Here is a 17,770-nt window from a genome sequence, read left to right as displayed (position 1 = left end):
TTAGGGGTCTAGGAAGGTAACCAGATTCCAGTTTTTCCCTTCCACCTTCTACTGAGCAAGTACTACCCACCCCAGTTCTGTTCCTCCAGGCAACTCGGCCTGACTACTCGAGTCCTAATGGCTTTCCCCTTCCGGCATCCCTAGAGTCCAACACTTTATCATACACCATCCTGAAAGGCTCTCCCATTACCTAGGTCTCATTTCCCCATGTAGATGCAAGGTCTTCAAAGTGAGCACAGAGGAGAGGGCAATGATTTGGCAACCAGAACTGAGGCCTGACAGGTAGGAGGTGGGGGCGAGGCCTCAGGGGCAAAGCCAGAGGCCTGAAGTGAGGGTTAGCTCACAGTAAGGGTGACCTGGGGCAGAGTCTCAGGCTGCTGGGATACAGCTTTTGATGTGCCCCTGGCTTAGAGCCCGAGACAGAGCTGAACTGCAACTAAGCACTGGTCGATTCTCCCAAAAGTGGCTCCAGTGTAAAAGAGAGAGAAGCAGAATCAAGGAACCAAGCAGGGCCTGAGCCCACTTTGTCCCTCAGTTGGGCATTCAATGCCGTCACGATCCGACCTCATTATAGTGATAACTGCTGTCATCTGATGAGCAATTCCTACATGTCAGCCATGACTCCAAGACTACATGTGTTAATTTATTGAATCCTCAAAATAGCCTAAAAGTAGTTTCAATTATTACCCCCATTGTACAGATGAGGAAATTGGGGCAGAGAGAAGTTAAGAGGTTAAGTGATTTGCCCAAGATTGAACAGTGGAGTTAGAATTGAACCCAAGCAGTGTGGTTCAATGGTCAGGTGTTTGGTCAATAGCACATACTCTAAAGTAGTTGCCTTGTGATGGGGGGCTTCAATACCTTAACACAAAGGAAAGGTTCTGATGGTATGAGTCTCAGACATAGGGCAGCCTGATTGACAGGGGAATGAATTCAGGCCTTTCCCAGTGGCACACTCAACTCCACCATCTGCCTTACGTTTCATGGAGGCTCCTCTGTGGGACCACACACACCTCCTACATGAAATAAATGAGCAAAGGCAGTCCTGTAACTGGACTTATGGTATCTTTCTAAGTGATTCGAGACCTCTGGTCTGGTACTAGTTGTCAACTGTTGCTTCCATGTTTGAATGGCCCTTGTATGGGCTGAGCTGACTTAAAATGGGCAGAATCTACTGAGATCTCAACCTGAAGCTTTGTGAGTTGTATTTTGTGTTGCACTTCATTGTCATTTGGAGATGTAGAAATAGCACCAGTGCTTTCACTGGCTCTGAGTCTGGCATTGTCACCTGTGCATCCTTGGGAAAGCCACTCCTGGTTTCTGTTTCACCTGTCTGTTACAGCAGGTGTTGGCAGTCCCTCACAGGCACTTTGCTAAGAGCATGACCCCTTTCATGTGCTGGGGATTTGGTGCAGGTTGGTAGAGGGGACAAGGAGGACCTCCAGCTGGACACAGGCTTTCAAGAGATGACATAGGTCAGCTTTTCTGGTGGGTGACATGTGGTGGCTACAAACAGCAGGGAGAGAGCGTTCAGCTGGTTCTGGTGCCATTGTGGACAAATGTGCATGGCATCCCTAGAATGTAAGCCATTGGCTGCCTACCCCTTGAAGCAAAACAGTCCTGTCTGGCCTCATCAGGATGATTGAAGAGTCAAGGTCAATTGTCTACTGGGTGCTCTAAGACCTTGAAGCCACAGCTCAGCACTAGCTATCATGGGGATGGTTCCTGCTCTTTTGAAAGTTTGGATGTTTCTCCCCTTTTTGGCTCAAGGAAGAAACCATCCCAGCTCAGTCACCAGTTCCAGCTGGCCAGCTGGCATCATCAGGACTTCAGCTCCTAGGGTCCCCTTGGCAGCCAGTTTGGCAAGAGCAGTCTGGGAAGAATAGTCACTTGATTTGTTTCCTGTCTGCCAGACGCTCCGAGCGGCTGGAAATCCATGCGGATGCAATAACTCAACATGGTTTCATTCACTGAGATCCAGGGGGAGGATGCACTCCTTCTAAAGACAGCTAGGGCCCACACGCCTGATCAGGCAAGCCGGCTAGGCTTCGCGCTTCACACATTTGAAAGTATAATGAAATGTCAGGGGTGCCTCCTGCCTCTCCTTCTGTGCTCACATAACACTTTTGTCTCAGGGTTTCTGAGGACTGAAGATTTTGCAGAGAAAAAAAAAAAAAACAGACCAAACACACGAGTTATTCATATTTATGAGTGAAAAATGAGTAACTCACCAGATTGATGAAGCTTCGTTATTGAGATAAGAGTTGATTCCAGGCTGCAGGAATGGCAATGCATAGTCCGGCGCCCGGAGGCTGGGGCCACAGGAAGCCTGCTCTGTGTGATCCTGCTCAGTCTCCACTTGAAGTCTGGGGTTCGGGGTTTCGAGACCATCTGGAGAAGTGACCAGGAGCGAAGAGACATCCTTGTGAAAGCCCTGAGAGTGTTTCACTGGAGGAGAAGACTTATGGGAAACATGACAGCTGCCTTTAAAACGCTGACAAGCTGGCCGAGGGGAGAGGGGGAGGGGAGCCGAGGCAGCGTGGAGGCGTGGGAGGAGTGTGGGCTCTGCATTCAGGAGCTCCCAGCTGGATTCACAGCACTGCAGCTCTCCAGGCCGGCCACCTTTGCTAGGTCACAGACTCTCCCTGACCTTGTTCTGGCGCAACAGGCAGGCTAATAACTTCCTCCACAGCGCTGTTGTGAGGTCCCAGCGAGAGGGTAGAGGGGACTGTCTGAGAGGGCTTGACACTGCAAAACACCTGACAGTTTTTATTACTAGGAGGCTCTGTGGTTCCAGAGCCCAGAACCTGGTCCTTGGGGTGAAACTGACAGAGTGGTGGATTTGATGCGCTACCATTAGGAAGAGCCATTTGTGATAGGGGTCTTAAAGTGCACGTGGGTGCTTTGGGGAGTGCTAAGTTCATCATCACTGGAGAGGTCCAAGCAGAGACTGGGCTAGTGCTTCCTGGGAGGCTGTGTGTGTGTGGAGGGAGATCGCTGCAGATGGAAGAAAGCCATCATATACTGCTTCTAAAGATCCTCCTGACTTTTTTTTTTTTTTTTTGACAGGCAGAGTGGATAGTGAGAGAGAGAGACAGAGAGAAAGGTCTTCCTTTTTGCCTCTGGTTCACCCTCCAATGGCTGCTGTGGACAGCGCATCTCGCCGATCCGAAGCCAGGAGCCAGGTGCTTCTCCTGGTCTCCCATGCAGGTGTAGAGCCCAAGCACTTGGGCCATCCTCCACTGCCTTCCCGGGCCACAGCAGAGAGCTGGCCTGGAAGAGGGGCAACTGGGATAGAATCCGGCGCCCTGAATGGGACTAGAACCCGATGTGCCAGCGCCACAAGGCGGAGGATTAGCCTGTTAAGCCACGGTGCCAGCGGCTGACCTTTCGAGTTGAAGATTCTGTAACTGAGTTTTTGCAAATTCAATTTCTCTAGTGAACTGTCTGCGTGTCCACTTCTGCAAGTGATCGCATTCCTTCTCTCTATCCCCAAATCTTGCTTCAGTTCCTTGCTATGGTCCGAATGTGCTCCACCCCTACCCCCATTCCTGTCCTGAAATCAAATCAACAATACAATCCTATCAACAGGTAGGGTATTTAGGAGGGGATTAAGGCCTGAAGGCAGGGCCCTCATGAATGAAATTAGTGCCCTTTAAAAAAGGTTGAAGGGGCCGGCGCCGTGGCTCAATAAGCTAATCCTCCGCCTGCGGCGCCGGCACCCCTGGTTCTAGTCCTGGTCGGGGCGCCAGATTCTGTCCCAGCTCTCTGCTGTGGCCCGGGAAGGCAGTGGAGGATGGCCCAAGTCCTTGGGCCCTGCACCCACATGGGAGACCAGGAGAAGCACCTGGCTCCTGGCTTCGGATCAGCGAGATGCGCCGGCTGCAGCGGCCATTGGAGGGTGAACCAACGGCAAAGGAAGACCTTTCTCTCTGTCTCTCTCTCTCTCTCACTGTCCACTCTGCCTGTCAAAAAAAAAAAAAAAAGGTTGAAGGGAGCTCTGTAGTCCCTTACCCCTTCTAGCACGGGGTGAGGGGGGGGGGTGGGAGGGTGGGAGTGGGGTGAGGTGTGCGGGGGACAGAGAAGGTGTGAGAAATATATTTCTGCTCTTTATAAATTAGCCGGTCTAAGATGTTTTATTATAGCAACTTAAATGGACTAAGACAGCCCCTCTTTCCTGTGTCATCATCTTTTCTCTCTCTTCTTGGTCTTTTCTATTAAGCATACAAATATGCTGTTTATACTCCAACTGAAGAAAAAGAAAAATGGCTTCCTCTGGCTAGTTCCATCTCTCTCCTTCCCTTTTTCTGAACTGTTTGAAGGAGTTACCTGCCCTCGCTGCCTCCTGCCTGTCTCTCCCAGCCTTTTGCCCACTGCTTTGCCAAGGTTGTTCTGAAGATCATCAGCGACTCACCCGCTGCAAAATCCAGCAGTCAACTTTTCCTGTCCTCTCCTGACTTGGTCCTTCTATATGAATGAGAAAGTTGACTTTTTGTTTTTAAGACTTATTTCATTTATAAGTCAGAATTACAGGGGCCAACACTGCGGCACAGTGGGTTAAAGCCCTGCCCTGACACGCTGGAATCCCATATGGGCGCCAGTTCTAGTCCCGGCTGCTCCTCTTCCGATCCAGTGTTAAGGGTGAAAGGAGCAAATATAAAATGACACATGGGCCCTGCCAACCGCAGGTTCTTGTAGCATTTGACAAATTTGCTCTCATTTATAAGTCAGAATTACAGAGAGAGGGAGAGGGAGAGAGAGAGATATCTTCCATCTACTGGTTCATTCCCCAAATGGCCACAATGCCCAAGGCTGGGTCAGACTGAAGCCAGGAGCTTCTTCTGGGTCTCCCATGTGGGTGCAGGGGCTGAAGCACTTGGGCCATCCTCTGCTGCTTTCTCAGGCATATTACCAGGGAGCTGGATCAGAAGTAGAGCAGGCAGGACTCGAACTGACGCCCTTATGGGATGCCGACATTGCAGATGGTGGCTTAATCCACTGCACCACAGCACTGGCTTTTAAGTTGACTTCTTTCTGCTCCTCCAAGGCACCCCACTCTCCTGTCATCCACTGTACCTCACTGGCTCTGGATCTCCTAGGTGGGTTCCTCCTTACCACTTCTAAGTGGTGGTGTGCCCTTAGACTGGTTTTCTTTTTCTAGTGTTTCCTAGTGGCCTCATCCAAGTCCATGTTTTTAATTTAAATGGTATTTGCTTGTATTTGTTTGAAAGGCAGAGAGAGAGAGCGAGCTCTTCTAACTGCTGGCTTGCTCTCCAAATACCCACAATATCCAGGGCTGGGCTACACTGAAGCCAGGAGCCCAGAACTCAATCCAGGTCTCCTATGTGGGTGGTGGCAGGGACCCAAGCAATTCAAGCATCACCCTGTGTTCCAGGATGAGCATTAGCAGGAAGCTAGAATTGGAAGTGAAGGCAGGACCCAAAGCGAAGCACTCTGTCTGGTAGGGGATCCCAGACAGCATATATATATATATATATATATATATATATATATATATATATTTTAAGATTTATTTATTTATTTGAAAGTCACAGTTACTCAGAAAGAGAAGGAGAGGAAGAGAGAGAGAGAGAGAGAGAGAGGTCTTCCATCCACTGGTTCACTCCCCAATTGGCTGCAACGGCCAGAGCTGTGCCGATCCAAAGTCAGGAGCCAGGAGTTTCCCCCGGGTTTCCCACACCGGTGCAGGGACCCAAGGACTTGGGCCATCTTCTACTGCTTTCCCAGGCCATAGCAGAGAGCTGGGTTGGAAGTAGAGCAGCCAGGACTCAAACCGGCGCCCATGTGGGATGCCGGCATTGCAGGCGGCAGCTTTATCACCTACGTCACAGCACCTGTCTCCCCCTCCCCCACCCCAGCGTCTTAACCATTGCCCCAAATGTTTGCCACAGGCTCATAGTTTTAAATATATACTGCACATGGTTCTTGCCTCTATATACAGAACAATTGTTATATTCATATTTCCAGGCCTGCTATGGTCCATTAGCTCAGTGCCGAGAGTTGCCCATGCAGTGGGCCACAGGCTTCTCCTGAGCAAAGCTGGTTTAGGAGCCTGGGCTCCTGTACCACCCTCTGACTGGGGAAGCTTGTATCCCAGGCTGGCTGCTCCTCATTTCCCGCTACTGCTAAGAGAATCTGCAGGGTGGGGCCTAGTGGTTACAAACACACTCTGGAGACACCTGCTTGGATTCAGTTTTCAACTTTACTAAGACTGGCTGATTCAGGGCAATTTGTAAAGCCTGTGCTCTCTGCCTCATTTATTATTATTATTATTAAGATATATTTATTTATTTGAAAAGAAGAGTTACAGAGAGAGGGAGAGACAGAGAGAAAACTTCCATTTGCTGATTCACTTCCCAGATGGCTACAGCAGAAAGAGCTGGGTCAATCCAAAGCCCGGAGCTTCTTCTGGGTCTCCCATGTGGGTGCAGGGGCCCAAGCACTTGGACTATCCTCCACTGCTTTCCTAGCCACATTATCAGGGAGCTGGATCAGAAGTGGAACAGCCAGGACTTGAACTTGTGTCCATATGGAATAATAGCATTGCAGACAACTGCTTAACCCACTGTGCCACAACACCGGCCCTTCTCTGTCCCAATTCTACACACATGAAATTTTTCATTTGTAGAGGGGAGTGATAATAATACCTAATTCACAGGGTTGTAGTGACAATTACATGGGTTAGTGATGGCTGTAGAAGCTCTCAGAACATGTCTGACACTTAGCATGTGCTCAGCACAAGGAAGCTATTATTTTCATTACTGTTAATATCCTATCTTATCTTACTTAATGATTATCTAGTCCTGCAGGGGAGAACTAACAGACTGGACTTTGGAGTCAGACCTGGTTTGAATGTCATCAGCTGGGAGCCAATTACACCTGCTGCAAGGAAAGCAGCTTCTCCAAAGACAGCCCGGAACACACGCCTGGCACTTGCCAAGCCTCAGTTCATGGGAGCTGGGTTTGGTTTTGCTTTCTGCTTTGACTGGGCTGTGACATCCGTGGCTAGCCTTGGCCTCATCTGTCTCTCTCTCTCCAGAGCTAGCTTTCTCCAGCTGACATTCCAAGAGCAGTCTCCAGCCCTCCCCTCCTGCAAATAGGGCCAGGTGGCCTCCCGGCTCCTCTTGGCTGCTGAGGGGCTGTCTCAGGTGTCCCACAGGGCAGCTGCGGGCCCTGCCCACCATCTGGCCCCCATTCTAGAATCTGTCCAGTCTTGACTTCATTTTTTTTTTTTTTTGGTTTGCCTTAAAACTCCTATGTGCTGGACTGTGGTGTGAGGTATTTTTTTTTCTTTTTCTTTTTTTTAAATTTTTATTTACTTATTTATTTTTTGACAGGCTGAGTGGATAGTGAGAGAGAGAGACAGAGAGAAAGGTCTTCCTTTTGCCGTTGGTTCACCCTCCAATGGCCGCTGCGGCCGGCGCATCGCGCTGATCCGAAGCCAGGAGCCAGGTGCTTCTCCTGGTCTCCCATGCGGGTGCAGGGCCCAAGCACTTGGGCCATCCTCCACTGCCTTCCCGGGCCATAGCAGAGAGCTGGCCTGGAAGAGGGGCAACCGGGATAGAATCCGGTGCCCCAACCGGGACTAGAACCCGGTGTGCCGGCGCCGCAAGGTGGAGGATTAGCCTGTTGAGCCACGGCGCCGGCCGGTGTGAGGTATTTTTATTCCCTTTTGTTAGTACTTAAAACCATATGGTACATATAATAAGGCAAACGATGACCAGGTCTCTAGCTCCTTGTGGCTGTGTAAGTCATACACACCAGCACAGCTCCAGGACGGTGGCGTGTGCCGCTCCTCGGGTGCCAAGTGGGCCACCGCACCTCCACTGGATTGTTTAAGATTCATGTTAGAAAGGGCTTGGGGGCCGGCACTCTGGCGCAGTAGCTAAACCAACCATCTGCTACACTTCTGACCCAGCTCCCTGCTAATGCACCTGGGAAAGTAGTGGAAGATGGCCCAAGCGCTTAGGCCCCTGCCACCCACATGGGAGACCTGGAAGAAGTTCCTGGCTCCTGACTTCAGATCGGCCTAGCTCTGAGCATTGCAGCCATTTGGGAAGTGAACCAGCTGATGGAAGACTTCTCTCTCTCTTTGTAACTCTGCCTCTCAAATAAATAAATAAATTGGAAGGAAGGAAGGAAGGAAGGAAGGAAGGAAGGAAGGAAGGAAGGAAGGAAGGGAGGGAGGGAGGAAAGAAAGGGCGGGTGGGCTTGGGAACACTAAGCGAAGAGCAGCCACTGCTCACCGTGGAGAAGAGGCAAAGGTTTTCACTGGTGGGTCCCAGCTGTCATTGGAAACCACATCCCCTGCCTAGTCTGGCAGGGAGGTAGAGCATCCACTGCTGAGTCCCCATGCCCGGGGTGATGCGTATAAAGGAGTAAAGAATGTTGATGTTGTTGTTGTTGTTTTTTTTTAAGATTTATTTATTTGAAAGTCACAGTTACTCAGAAAGAGAAGGAGAGGAAGAGAGAGAGATCTTCCATCTGCTGGTTCACTCCTCAATCAGCTGCAATGGCCGGAGCTGTGCTGATTCGAAGCCAGGAGCCAGGAGCCAGGAGCCAGGAGCTTCCTCCGAGTCTCCCAGGCAGGTTCAGGGGCCCAAGGACTTGGGCCATCTTCTACTGCTTTCCCAGGCCCTAGCAGAGAGCTGGATGGGAAGTGGAGTAACCAGGACTTGAACCAGCACCCATATGGGACACCAGCACCGCAGGCGGCGGCTTTACCTGCTACACCACAGTGCCAGCCTCAAGAATGTTGTTTTTGAAGACAGGCACAATAGATACTACTAGAGAATGTGCAGTTTTTAGCCTTGACAGCTCATGACAAGAGCCTTAGGTGATCACTGACGTCATAAATAAGAGTGTCAATTGTTAAATCAACAACAGGAGTCACTGTGCACTTGCTCCCCATTTAGGACCTCTGTTCTTAATGTGTTGTACTATGTGAATTAACGGTACAATTAGTCTTCAAACGGCACTTTATACTTTGTGTGTGTGTGTGTGGGTGGGTGCAAACTGTTGAAATCTTTACTTAATATAGAGTTAATCTTCTGTATATAAAGATAATTAGGCCGGTGCTGCGGCTCAATAGGCTAATCCTCCGCCTGCGGAGGGTTCTAGTCCCAGTTGGAGCGCCAGATTCCGTCCCGGTCGCTCCTCTTCCAGGCCAGCTCTCTGCTGTGGCCCGGGAAGGCAGTGGAGGATGGCCCAAGTGCTTGGGCCCTACACCCGCATGGGAGACCAGGAGGAAGCACCTGGCTCCTGGCTTCAGATCGGTGCAAGCGCCGGCCTTAGTGGCCATTTGTGGGGTGAACCAACGGAAGGAAGACCTTTCTCTCTGTCTCTCTCTCTCTCACTAACTCTGCCTGTAAAAAAAAAAAGATAATTAAAAAGTAATCTTAATGAAGAATGGGATGGGAAAGGGAGTAGGAGGTGGGATGGTTTGGGGGTGGGAGGGCGGGTATGTGGGGAAGAGCCACTATAATCCAAAAGTTGTACTTATGAAGTTTATATTTATTAAATAAAAGCTTTCTATTAAAAAAAAGGGAACATGCATTTTCAAACCCTGGTTGCAATCTAGGCATGGCCACAGGTATGGGGAACTGTAAACCAGTCCTGGGCGGTGCTTCTGCACTCACAGAAGCTCACAAAACTCCCTAGAGCGATGCACAGCACACACAACCCTATCTAATGACATACAGGCCTTCATGGTCGTGACATAGACAGCACAACACCCTGGCTGAGTATCTTCCCACTCACCCTACAGCAAAGGTCCACACAGGGCACTGCATTGTTGTTGTTTGAATAGAAAACAACCCCACTATGGTCTGCACTCAGTAACCACTGAAACAGTTTTGATCAGGACGGAGGTGTGGTGGCAGGTGTCTCACTGGAGCAGGAAACACGCCCCCCCACCACCACGTGGAACACGGAGTGTGCTGCAGATTGCTTATTAATCAAAGAAGTGATGCTTACTAGCCCCTATTATTATCAAAGTAGGCTGACAAAGGCTCTCACCTGCTTAGGACTACTCCCTGTGTATTACACACTGGGAAGTCCATTTTTCGAAGCAGCAGCCCATAGATGAGGTGACAGAGGTTGAAGACAAAGCAGAATGCCTGCCCCGTCTTCTAGCTGCATGGATGCGGCCTCACTGTTTTCATGGTGCCCTTGTGGAGGACGGTGTGTCAGCACTGTATGGAGGCACTCTGTGGGCGACAACAGTGTAATACTGGTATGAGCTGGACAACAATCCTGGACGGGGCTGGGGAAGAGACACTGTTCAGATGAGAAAAATGTTTTAAAGATTTATTTTATTTATTTATTTATTTATTTATTTATTATTATTTTTTTTTTGACAGGCAGAGTGGATAGTGAGAGAGAAAGACAGAGAGAAAGGTCTTCCTTTTTGCTGTTGGTTCACCCTCTAATGGCCGCTGCAGCCGGCACATCTCGCTGATCCGAAGCCAGGAGCCAGGTGCTTCTCCTGGTCTCCCATGTGGGTGCAGGGCCCAAGGACTTGGGCCATCCTCCACTGCCTTCCCGGGCCATAGCAGAGAGCTGGCCTGGAAGAGGGGCAACCGGGATAGAATCCGGTGCCCCAACCGGGACTAGAACCCGGTGTGCCAGCGCCGCAAGGCGGAGGATTAGCCTGTTAAGCCACAGCGCCAGCCTATTTATTTTATTTGAAAGGCAGAATTACAGAGAGACAGAAAGATCTTCCATCCTCTGGTTCACTCCCCAAGTGGCCACAACAGGCAGGGCTGGGCCAGACCAAAGCCAGGAGCCTGGAGCTTCTTCCAGGTCTCCCACATGGGTGACAGGGGCCCAAGCACTTGGGGCATGCTCCACTGCCTTTCCAGACACATTAGTAGGGAGCTGGATAGGAAGTGGAACAGCTGGGAATCGAACCAGCACCCACAGGGGATGCTGGCATTACAGGAAATGGCTTAACCAGCTACGCCACAGCGCCGGCCCTTCAACTGAGAAACAGCTAGAAAGATGAGATTAGGAAACACTTTTGCAAAGGGACACACATGACAGTGGTTGGTAACACCAGGCTTGTTTCTTAGGCAGGTGTGCTCTGAGCGCTTTGTCTGTCTGCTTCCGAGTTGCTGAGACAGCACAAGCCTGGCTCCCTTGCCCTGCGGTCCCAGTTCTCCAGTGAGCAGGAGGCTGCAGCACGAATCACTCTTGTGCCTCTCTGGCCATTTCAGCACTGGAAAGTGACCTTTCTGCTTAGCTCATTGGAACCCCTTGCCCCTGCCATGCCCTTCACATGGCTCTCAGCTCCAAGTGGGTCCTCTGTCTGAACCTAGCTGGCTACCAGCTGGCCAACTCCAGGAAGGGGGTCACTGCCAAGTGCTGGCCTGCGTCTCTGCTGCTGGAGGAGTGGCCACCGCAGCTGCAGAGACCGGTTGCCATGCTCATGAGAGGATACCTCTCAGAAATTGACTGTCCCCACTACTTGCATGGTGAAAGCTGGCAACAACAGGCAGCTAAGGAGAAGGGAGGATGATTTTTATTGTGACTGCAGTCCTAAGTCTGCAAGTCACTAGCTGGGTGACCTGGACGATCACCCAATCTCTCTGAGCCTTCATCTTCTCACGTTAAAAAAATGGACATAAAAAGAATGCCTTTATTACCTCGAAGGCCTTCTGTGAGGGTCAGATGAGGTCACTGATGGGGCTCTCTTGATAGGCGCACTCACGACAAGGGCTGCACTGCAGCCACTGTGTGGCACCGTGTGGGTGCAGCGTTTCAACTAAGACTCGGAATGCTGATGGCTCTTGTGGGAGCAGATGCAACATGTCATCGATTCCCCTCACAAGTGCCCAGGATCTTGCTTGAACAAGTGTCCCCTCCTGTTCCTGCGTCATTCGTCCCGCCCCCCTCCCCAGCCCACGGAGCCCTGCCATCCACATGGAAGCATATTGCAAAGTTTCTTCTCTTTAAAATCACAAGCTCCCAGGCTCCATCTGCCCACGACCCCACCTCTGCACCCTCCTTTGCAGTTAGGACTCCCTGGGAGGCAAGTTGTCTTTTTTGGCAAGTCTCTGCTTCCTCACCTCCCATTGCCTCTTGAACACATTCCTCTAATGGCCACGCCCCCACCACGCCTCAGAATCCACCTGTGGCTACATAATTTGCAGAGCCTAGCAAAGTGAGAATGTGGCCGCCCTTGTTCAGAAGTGTGCGACTTTCTTAGGTTAATTGTATCAAATTACCTTCCACCAGGTGGCTTAAAACAGCAGCAGTGGGTTTACTCTCACAGCTCTGGAGTCACAAATCTAAAATCCAGACAGCAGCAAGGGTGGGTTCCTTCCAGCATCTCTCCCACCTCTAATGGCCGCAGACACCGGTGATGCTCCCTGGCTTCTACATGCATCGCTCCAGTTTCTGCCTGTCTTCACATCATCTTCTCTGTGCATCGTTGTCCCTCCTCTTATTGAGACAACTGTCATTGGGGGCCAGTGCTGTGGTGTAGTGGGTAAAGCCACTGCCTGCAGTGCCAGCATCCCATATGGGCACCGGTTCAAGTCCCGGCTGCTCCTCTTCTGATCCAGCTCTCTGCTATGGCCTGGGAAAGCAGTAGAAGATGGCCCAAGTCCTTGGCCCCTGCACCTGCGTGGGAGACCCAGAGGGGGCTCTTGGCTCCTGGCTTTGGATCGGCGCAGCTCTGGCAATTGCAACCAATGGGGAGTGAACCAGCGGATGGAAGACTTTCTCTCTCTGCTTCTCCTTCTCTCTCTGTGTAACTCTGACTTTCAAATAAGTGAATAAATCTTTAAAAAAATAAAAGACAACTGTCATTGGATTTAGGGCCCACCTTAATCCAATATGATCTCATTCCAAAATCTTTATCTTAGTAGCATCTGCAAAGACCCTCTTTTTTTTTTTTTAAGGATTTATTTATTTATTTATTCAAAAGGCAGTGACAGAGGTGGGGAGGTGGGGTGGAGAGAGAGATGAATCTTCCACCTGCTGGTTCATTCCCAAAATGCCCACAACCGCCAGGGCTGGACAAGGCCAAAGCCAGGAGACAAGAACTCCATCTGGGTCTCCCATGTGGATAGCAGGGTCCCAGGTACTTGGACCATATTCTGCTGCCTTTCCAGAGCACATTAACAGGAAGCTAGCTCAAACCAGCACTGTGATACAGGGTATGGGCATTCCAAGTGGCAGCTTAACCACAATGCCTGTGCTTGTGTATATATCTTTTGAATGAGAGTCTATATTAAACTCACTGCCAAAAGTTATTAGAATTTCAAGATGGTCACCAAAGTACAGTAGCCAATCGCAGGAGCCTGTTGAGAATGGGGCCCTGTTTGACCTCACAGGTAACATACCCATGAGGCTAGGGTGTACCAAGGTCATCCTTGTCCTCCCTCCTGCTGGTCAAATCCTATGGTGGTGAGGGTGGGGCTGAGTCCTCATTTTACCGGAATCTCCTCAGCATTTGACATGGCCGCTCTATCCCCCTTGCAACTCTTTTTTTTGTTGTTGTTGCAAGATTCAGGTTTTTTTTTAAACTTTTTTTTATTTATTTATTTTGACAGGCAGAGTTAGACAGTGAGAGAGAGAGAGAGAGAGAGAGAGAGAGAGAGAGACAGAGAGAAAGGTCTTCCTTTTTCCATTGGTTCACCCCCCCAAGTGGCAGCTATGGCCGGCGCGTTGCGCTGGTCCGAAGGCAGGAGCCAGGTGCTTCTCCTGGTCTTGCAGGGCCCAAGGACCTGGGCCAACCTCCACTGCACTCCTGGGCCACAGCAGGAAGAGGAGCAACTGGGACAGAATCTGGCGCCCCAACCGGCACTAGAACCCGGTGTGCCGGTGCCGCAGGCAGAGGATTAGCCTAGTGAGCCGTGGCGCCAGCCACAAGATTCAGTTATTTTAAAAGGCTTATAGGGGCTGGTGCTGTGACATAGCAGGTAAAGCCACCACCTGCACTGTCGGCATCCCATATGGGCACTAGTTCGAGTCCCGGCTGCTCCTCTTTCTTTTTTTCTTTTCTTTTTTTTTCCTTTATTTTTAAAGGCAGAGTTAGTGAGAGAGAGAGAGAGAGACAGAGAGAAAGGTCTTCTTTCCGTTGGTTCACCCCACAAATGGCCACTATGGCCGGCACCTGCGCCGATCTGAAGCCAGGAGCCAGGTGCTTCCTCTTGGTCTCCCATGCAGGTGTAGGGCCCAAGCACTTGGGCCATCCTCCACTGCACTCCCTGGCCACAGCAGAGAGCTGGACTGGAAGAGGGGCAACCGGGACAGAATCCGGCGCCCCAACTGGGACTAGAACCAGGGGTGCCGGTGCCGCAGGCGGAGGATTAGCCTAGTGAATCGCGGCACCGGCCATGCTGCTCCTCTTTCGATCCAGCTCTCTGCTATGGTCTGGGAAAGCAGTAGAATATGGCCCAAGTCCTTGGGCCCCTGCACCCACATGGGAGACCCAGAGGAAGCTCCTGGCTCCTGGCTTCAGATCAGCTCATCTCCGGCCATTGTGGTCATCTGGGGAGTGAACCAGCAGATGGAAGACCTCTCTCTCTCTCTCTCTCTCTCTTTCTGCCTCTCTGTAACTCCACCTTCAAATAAATAAATAAATCTTTAAAAAAAAAAAGGCTTAGAGAGAGAGAGAGAGAGGTCTTCCACCTGCTGGTTTGTTGGTTCATGCCCTGTAGGGCTGGGCCAGGTGAAAGCCAGGAGCTAGGAATTCCATCCAGGTCTCCCACATGGGTGGCAGGGATTGAAGCACTGAGGCCATTTTCTGCTGCTTTCCCAGGCTCATTAGCAGGGAGGAGGAATGGAAGTGGAGCAATGGGACTCGAATTGGCATTCCAATAGGGGATGGCAGCATCACAGCAACAGCTTAAAAGCCCCTGCACCACCATGCCAGCCCCCCACCCCTTACAACCCTTGCTGCCCCTGGCTTCTGGGACCCCCAGCTCTCCTGGCTTTCCTTTGATCTCCCCCTCCAGTCCTCAGTGCTGGATGCTGGCTCATGCTGTCTCCATTTTCTAGAGTACGAAGCTTGGAGAACCATGGGGCTCCAGTCTTACACTGCTTTTCTCTGTGCGTGTGCTCCCTGAGGGTCTCATCTGGTGTCAGGCCTTTAAATGGCACCTCTGTCCTTACACCTGCCACTTTGGCCCCTTCTCAGTTCCAGATACACACATCCAGCGCCTGCTTCACAGCTCCCTATGGAGGTCTTAGAGGTTTCTCAAAGTTAGCACAACCCGGGGTGGGCATTTGGCACAGTTCTTTGAAAAATTGCTATACTGTTTTCTTTCTTTTTTTTGAATAAGTTTTTCTAAAATTTATTTATTTGAAAGAGCCAGAGAGAGAGAGAGAGAGAGAGAGAGAGAGAGAGAGAGTCTTCCATCTGCTGGTTCACTCCCCAACTCTGCAATGGTCAGAGCTGTGCCGATCCGAAGCCAGGAGCTAGGAGCTTCTTCCGGGTCTCCCACACAGGTGCAGGGGCCCAAGGACTTGGGCCATCTTCTACTGCTTTCCCAGGCCATAGCAGAGAGCTGGATCAGAAGTGGAGCAGCCGGGACTCGAACCGGCGCGCATATGGGATGCTGGCACTGCAGCACTGGCACCGCCACACTGTTTTCTACAGTGTCTGAACTAATAATTTACAGTCCCACCAACAGTATGTAAGAGTTCCCCTTTCTCCATATCCTCATCAGCATTTGTTACTGTCTTTTGGGTAATAGCAGTTCTGACAGGGCTGAGGTCTTGATTTGCATTTCCCTGATGGCTAGTGATGTTGAGCATTTCTTCATATATTTGTTGGCCATTTCTATTTCTTCTTTTCAGAGCTGTCCATTGAAGTCCTTTGCCCATTCTTAAATGGATTGTTTTTGTTGTTGTTGCATTTTTGAAGTTGCTGACATATTCAGGATGTTACTCCTTTGGCGGTCAGGGAGCTCGCAAATGTTTTTCCCATTCTGTTGGCTGTCTCCTTGCTCCATTGATCATTTTCCTTTGCTGTGCAGAAGCTACTGAGTTTTTTTTTAAATAATAAAAAATAGTTTTGCTTTTGTTGCCTGTGCTTTGGGGGTCTTGTCCAAGAAATCTTCACCTCCACCAATGTCTTTGGAGTGTTTCCCTTGCATTTTCTTCCAGCAACTTCATAGTCTCAGGTCTTAAATTTAGGCCTGTGATCCAGCTTTTGTATATGGTGAGAAGTAGGGATCCAACCACCTCTTGTTCCTTGATCATGTCAAGCTTGCTGTTGTCTCAGGGCCTTTGCACTTGGAGTTCCCTCAATCTGGCGCGATCGGTTCCCATTCACTCACAAGCCTTGCTCCCTCTCTTCATTCAGCCCAGCCCGAATGTCATCTAGTCAGGGACGCCTTCCGTCACCACCTTGTCTCAAATGGCAGTCTCTGGTCCCTCTCTATTCCCACCCCCTGCTTTATTTTCTCGCCCACAAGTGTATTGTGTATTCATTTGCTCTATGTCTCTCTCTCTCTCTCTCTACTAGAATGAAAGCTCCATGACTGTGGGGACTTGATTTTCTCACTGTTGTCACCCTCACCACCTAGAACCATGCATGACACATATATGTGGAATTGAACGATCTGATCCTGTTGCTTTCCTAGCTTAAAATCCTTCAGTATTGCTTTTCACCAAGATGGCGCCGAAGGCGAAGAAGGAAGCTCCTGCCCCTCCTAAAGTCGAAGCCAAAGCAAAGGCCTTAAAGGCCAAGAAGGCAGTGCTGAAAGGCGTCCACAGCCACAAGAAGAAGAAGATCCACACGTCCCCCACCTTCCGGCGGCCCAAGACACTACGCCTCCGACGGCAGCCCAAATACCCTCGGAAGAGCGCCCCCAGGAGAAACAAGCTTGACCACTATGCCATCATCAAGTTCCCCCTGACCACGGAGTTGGCCATGAAGAAGATAGAAGACAACAACACATTGGTGTTCATTGTGGATGTCAAGGCCAACAAGCACCAGATCAAACAAGCTGTGAAGAAACTCTGTGACACTGATGTGGCCAAAGCCAACACCCTGATCAGACCTGATGGAGAGAAGAAGGCCTATGTGCGGCTGGCTCCTGACTATGATGCTCTGGATGTTGCCAACAAAATTGGGATCATCTGAACTGAGTCCAGCTGGCTAATTCTAAATATATGTTTTTCCACCTTAAAAAAAAAAAATCCTTCAGTGTTGAAGGGCTGGCCCTGTGGTGCAGTGGTCTAAAGCCCCAGCCTGTAGTGCCGGCATCCCATATGGGCACCAGTTCGAGACCCAGCAGCTCCACTCCTGATGCCGCTCTCTGCTATGGTCTGGGAAAGCAGTGGAGGATGGCCCAAGTGCTTGGGGCCTGCACCCGTGTGGGAGACCAGGAAGATGCACCTGGCTCCTGGCTTCGGATCGATCGGCGCAGAGCCAGCTGTAGCAGCCATTTGGGGAGTGAACCAGTGGAAGGTAGACATCTCTCTCTCTCTGTCTCTCTCTCTCTCTCATTGTCTTTAACTCTACCTGTCAAATAAATAAATAAAATCTTTAAAAAAAAAAAGAGAAGCTAGGAAAATAAATGATCTGGGTTGACTTTTTTTTCGTTTTCATCTGGGTGTTCTTTTTCCATATGGAGGATCAAAATACAGGTGCATTTTACAGCAAGCACAGGCTTCACAAAAGTGACAATAGTTGGGTCAGATCTTGAGAGATGACTAAGACTTTCTCAGGCAGATTGGCATCAGTCAGCATATTGTGAGCAAACAGTGTGGGCAAAAGCACAGAGATGTG

At 50.3% G+C, this 17,770-nt stretch overlaps 1 protein-coding gene across 1 annotated transcript; it reads left to right on the top strand.

The window, feature by feature from the left end:
* Positions 1-16,645: 16,645 nt before the first annotated feature.
* On the top strand, positions 16,646-17,155 carry LOC133753304 (large ribosomal subunit protein uL23-like). Its single transcript, XM_062183822.1, has one exon. It carries the CDS (start codon positions 16,652-16,654, stop codon positions 17,120-17,122), a length of 471 nt encoding a protein of 156 aa, XP_062039806.1. The 5' UTR covers positions 16,646-16,651; the 3' UTR covers positions 17,123-17,155.
* Positions 17,156-17,770: the final 615 nt, after the last annotated feature.

This window comes from Lepus europaeus, chromosome X (genome assembly GCF_033115175.1).
Source record: "Lepus europaeus isolate LE1 chromosome X, mLepTim1.pri, whole genome shotgun sequence".
NCBI classification, from domain to species: Eukaryota; Metazoa; Chordata; class Mammalia; order Lagomorpha; family Leporidae; genus Lepus; species Lepus europaeus.
The sequence above is the reverse complement of the archived record's forward strand: the minus strand, read 5'-3'. Positions and strand labels throughout refer to the sequence as shown.